Source organism: Silurus meridionalis, chromosome 20, assembly GCF_014805685.1.
Source record: "Silurus meridionalis isolate SWU-2019-XX chromosome 20, ASM1480568v1, whole genome shotgun sequence".
In the NCBI taxonomy this organism is placed as follows: domain Eukaryota; kingdom Metazoa; phylum Chordata; class Actinopteri; order Siluriformes; family Siluridae; genus Silurus; species Silurus meridionalis.
The window spans coordinates 9962062-9966215 of NC_060903.1; the positions used below are offsets into that span (position 1 = coordinate 9962062).

Below are 4154 nucleotides of genomic sequence, written 5' to 3' on the forward strand. Positions count from 1 at the left end.
ACTGTGCTGATACTGTGCAATAACAAAGTTTTAATGTATGCTATAATCCTGCTGTGCTATGCTTAAACTTTATAATAACACACAACCTTTGGATACATTATGGTATTAAACCTCATATCAAACTGTAAGGTTAGTTTAAAAATATATTCGTCTGTATACTTATAGCCTTACTGTAGTTTCCTCAATAATATTAGTCTTAAATGTGGAAACCCTTTTGCACTGTGGCCAAATAGAAGGTCAAATAGGTGGCACTGGCTGTAGCACCTACCATCCTTCAAATAAATCATGCCACACCATTTCTGACCTTCAATCCCATCTCATAAAAATCTGTGCTTCTTACATATTTCATGCAGAATGAACCATATCTAGCTTTTGTTAATTTAAGTGATCATTATTAAGGTGTAGGCTTTTCAACCAAGTGTTTCTGTATTAAACTCTACAACAGCTTTAAGGCCAATACAGTAATTTCATTACATGGCCATTGATTTTGCACCAAACAACTTCAATGTTTTTATAGCTACATAAAAATGGTGCTACCCCTTAATGTAGTGTTGCCCTTCCCTTTCCCCCGCACCCCATATCTATAAAACCTGAACATACAACTAGACTCAGCTCCAAATATAGTGCTGGACTCAGTAAATCATGCGCTACGTTGATTTTCCGCAGTAATGTGAATACGGCATAAAAGTTATGACGTCAACTGCATTGGCACTAAAGGTAAAAATTCATGCAAAAAAAAAGGAACTTTCAAATTTTTTGGAACAACAAATCTCTTGTCTTTTTTTAAAATGCAACTTGCTTGCAGAGGTTTTATTACATCGGGGTGATTTTTTTCTACACGCTATTATCTGGTGTGGCGTCATTTTGAGTGTGAAAGTAATGCACGGCTCATGGAGCGCGCGCGCGCCATCACCACGAACATCGAGCAGCAATACTAGTGTTCTCTAATAACCACGAAGTGTCTACGAAGGTTCTACATCTAAACCATCATGAATCATTTCAAATGAAGAGTAAATACAGATATTAACATCGCACCTCGTGAAAATCTTGATTTTCATATGTTCTGATGTGTGTGTGTGTGTGTGTGTGTGTTAGATTATAAACAGCTCTAGTAGCAGCTAGAATGCGCTCTACACTGGGAGCAGGGGCGCAGGTGGTCTTTCTGTTCACACCCGTCGCTTTTCCTTTATTTTTAAAGCGCGTATTGGCTACAGGCTAAAAGACAAGTCTTTTTAGATACTGTACAAGTACGTTATAAAGCTCGTGTGCTTTGTCCTTGCTCGCTCGAAGGTCAACGCTTATTCGGCGCATTTTTCTTTTTCTTTTGTTTTTTTTTTTCTTTTGGAAGGAAATGGTCGTGAAGAAATGGCAAAGTCCGTCCACTGTGGAAAGCGGCGGCAACGGCGGCGGAGGTCGTTAATGGAGCCGCATGAAGAACACGCGGCGGCGGCGGCGATGACTTTCAGCGCAGCGATGCGTTTATTTATTTATTTGTTTGTTTTTTTTATAATATAAATCGGCTTTTCGTCATGTAGAATGTCCGGCGAGTGAATGTCGTCGTCGCCATCTCTCTCTCTCTCTCTCTCTCTAGCATTCTGTCGCGTGTTTTCAGCGTGTCGTGTCTCTCCATCCTCCTCTTATTCACGCACATTCGACCACTGCTTCAAACCGGTCATGTTTTAAAAAGTAAATGTCTGCGAGTCGTCGCTGGAGCTTTAGACGCCTGGTGACGTTTTGTCCGTCATTCCCTTTAAGACCTCGTCTATTCGGTCGTCCTCGATGACCACTGTGAGGAGAGAGAAAACAAAAACAAGACAAAAGACATGAATAATGTTATTATTGCTACGCAGTCGGTTTGTCGTGTTGCCACACTTTGCCTTCGCTCCAGACACAAAACCCGCAACAGCAACTAAGTTTCACCTGAACATTGAAGATCTATTTTTAATAAACTTATTATAACTGATCGCTGCAAAACTGGAAATGCACTGAAAATAATGTTTTTATAATTTTTTTAGACATAACAGGGGGCTGTATGTAGGTTGCATGCTGATTGTAGATGGTTTACAGTCACCCACAGTGTCAGGAACGGGTCCTTAGACTAACAATCATCTGAATAAATATCCTATAACGGATGATTAAAGAAGGATTGTCAGTAAGCATTATCTCTCACCTCTTTTCGCTCTGCCTATCTGGCCGAGTTTTGGGGGTCTTTTTGCCTGCGACGCCCCGAAAAACGAGCTCGTGTCCTGCAGCCCGCAACTGAAGGACATCTGACTGACGTCGTTGTCTGTTCCATAGCCGCTCATCTTCCCCTCGTTATACGGCAAAACCTCGGACATGATAACACTGAAGTTCGAGCTGAGTAACAGACGACAGGGTCGGAGTTGATCCAAGTATAATTGGCAAATCCTCGAAATATCCCCGAAACAGAGTGGATCAGGACAGGTCTACTCGAGCGCGCGCGAAAATGAAGTCAGTGCGTCCTGGTGGGAATCAGCTGGAGGAAGAGCGCGGAGTGTGTGTGAGCGGTGTGTGAGCGGTGTGTGGTTGTGCGTGTCTGCTGTAGGATGGGGAGATCCCGCGATCATAAAGGAAACCCAGGTGGAATAGTGAAGTCATCCGTCCGGGTTTTAACTGTGTGTGTGTGTGTGTGTGTGTGTGTGAGAGAGAGAGAGAGAGAGAGAGAGAGAGAGAGAGAGAGAGGAGCAAGTTTGACCCCTTCAGGCAAAGCAAAAAAATACAGGAATGAAATGTGAGTGACTGTACTTACAGTGAAGAGAAGAGACTATAAGTTAAAACACTAGTGACGTGAACAACATTAATTATCTCCTTACAGAGGAACCTTCATATGGGTAGGATATATTAGGCAGCAAGAATGAGACAGTTCATGTGTTGGAAGCAGTAAACTTTGACATGGATTATTGACATTGTGACGAGTAGTTTTAAAATGTCAGGTCTGGTGGGTTATTCCTGGGACACAATGCCAAATACCTATTAAAAGTGATGCAGACAAAGACAGACAGTACAGTGTTATGAACAGCAAAGATCATTAAAATATGTGGAGAGGAAAGACGACCATGTCTAGTCCAATCTAGAGACCTGCAGGGGGCGGATTTTTCAATCCCGCAAAAATACATATAATTTTTTTATATTTAAGTTGTGTTTTGTTCCCGCCCGCAAATAAAATGTATAAGTACTTTTATTTGCAATGCACTGACTGCTTCTTCCTTTTTTAGTTTCACTTGCTTCCCTTTTGAATATAAATGAAAAAGAAACGGAAAATTAAAAAACGTTTCGTTTTATTTGAGTTTGACTTTTTGTGTAAATGATGAACATGGACATGACGAGGAACTTTTCAGAACATAGAACATCAACTAAAACGATATCTTATACAGAGAAAACAGGCCAAGTTTTTGTTGTGTTGTATGTTACTTTCACTAATAATGAAGTGATATCTGGGGTTCATCTTTGTCTTGCGCTTCAGACATTGTGCTTTGGTGTGCTCTAGAAGCAGTGCTCGAATTGAGGGGGGGTAAGGCTTTAGGGACCCCCCATGACAAGTAAAAAATAAACTTAGGGGGTCCTTAAGATTATTTTAGTAAAAATATATGAATTACACAACAACTGGGGACCCCCAGTTGACTTGACTCAATCTGAGCACTGTCTAGTAGTCTACTGCGTATGAACCACGCGAGAGTTCGTGTAAATCATTTTATTTTATTTTAGTTGCCATTGTTGCTTTTGTGCAGTGGATACATAACAGGTCATTTGTTTTTAGTAATTTATTACTAAACCTTTTTTTCTATATATTTTAAAGACTCAATGCACTCGCTTGCGTTGGGTCCTGCAGGAGTGCAGGTCTCTAGTCTAATCCCAGGAAAAAGCTGCACTAGGACAAGTTAATGAAAAGGGTCGTGCTGGCCATGAAACGATGCCAGACACCCAGTGCATCTGAGCATGGTGTGTAACAAAAGCAAGGCTTTGTTTGTGGTGCTCACCTGAGGAAAAGATGGTACCAGAATGTACCTATATGTATGAAGAGCAAGCTAGCAGAGGTAGTGTGATGATCTGAGGTAATCTGAGATAACCTCAGGCATTCATCTTACCTACCTAAACATTGTTGCAGACCAAGTTGCAGGCAATACCATTATTCT

General features: G+C 41.1%; 1 protein-coding gene across 1 annotated transcript; it reads right to left on the minus strand.

The window, feature by feature from the left end:
• On the minus strand, positions 1-2644 carry camk2n1a (calcium/calmodulin-dependent protein kinase II inhibitor 1a). Its single transcript, XM_046875841.1, has 2 exons — positions 2171-2644; positions 1-1786 (listed from the first exon to the last, which is right to left on the minus strand). Exons 1-2 carry the CDS (start codon positions 2337-2339, stop codon positions 1716-1718), a joined length of 240 nt encoding a protein of 79 aa, XP_046731797.1. The 5' UTR covers positions 2340-2644; the 3' UTR covers positions 1-1715.
• Positions 2645-4154: the final 1510 nt, after the last annotated feature.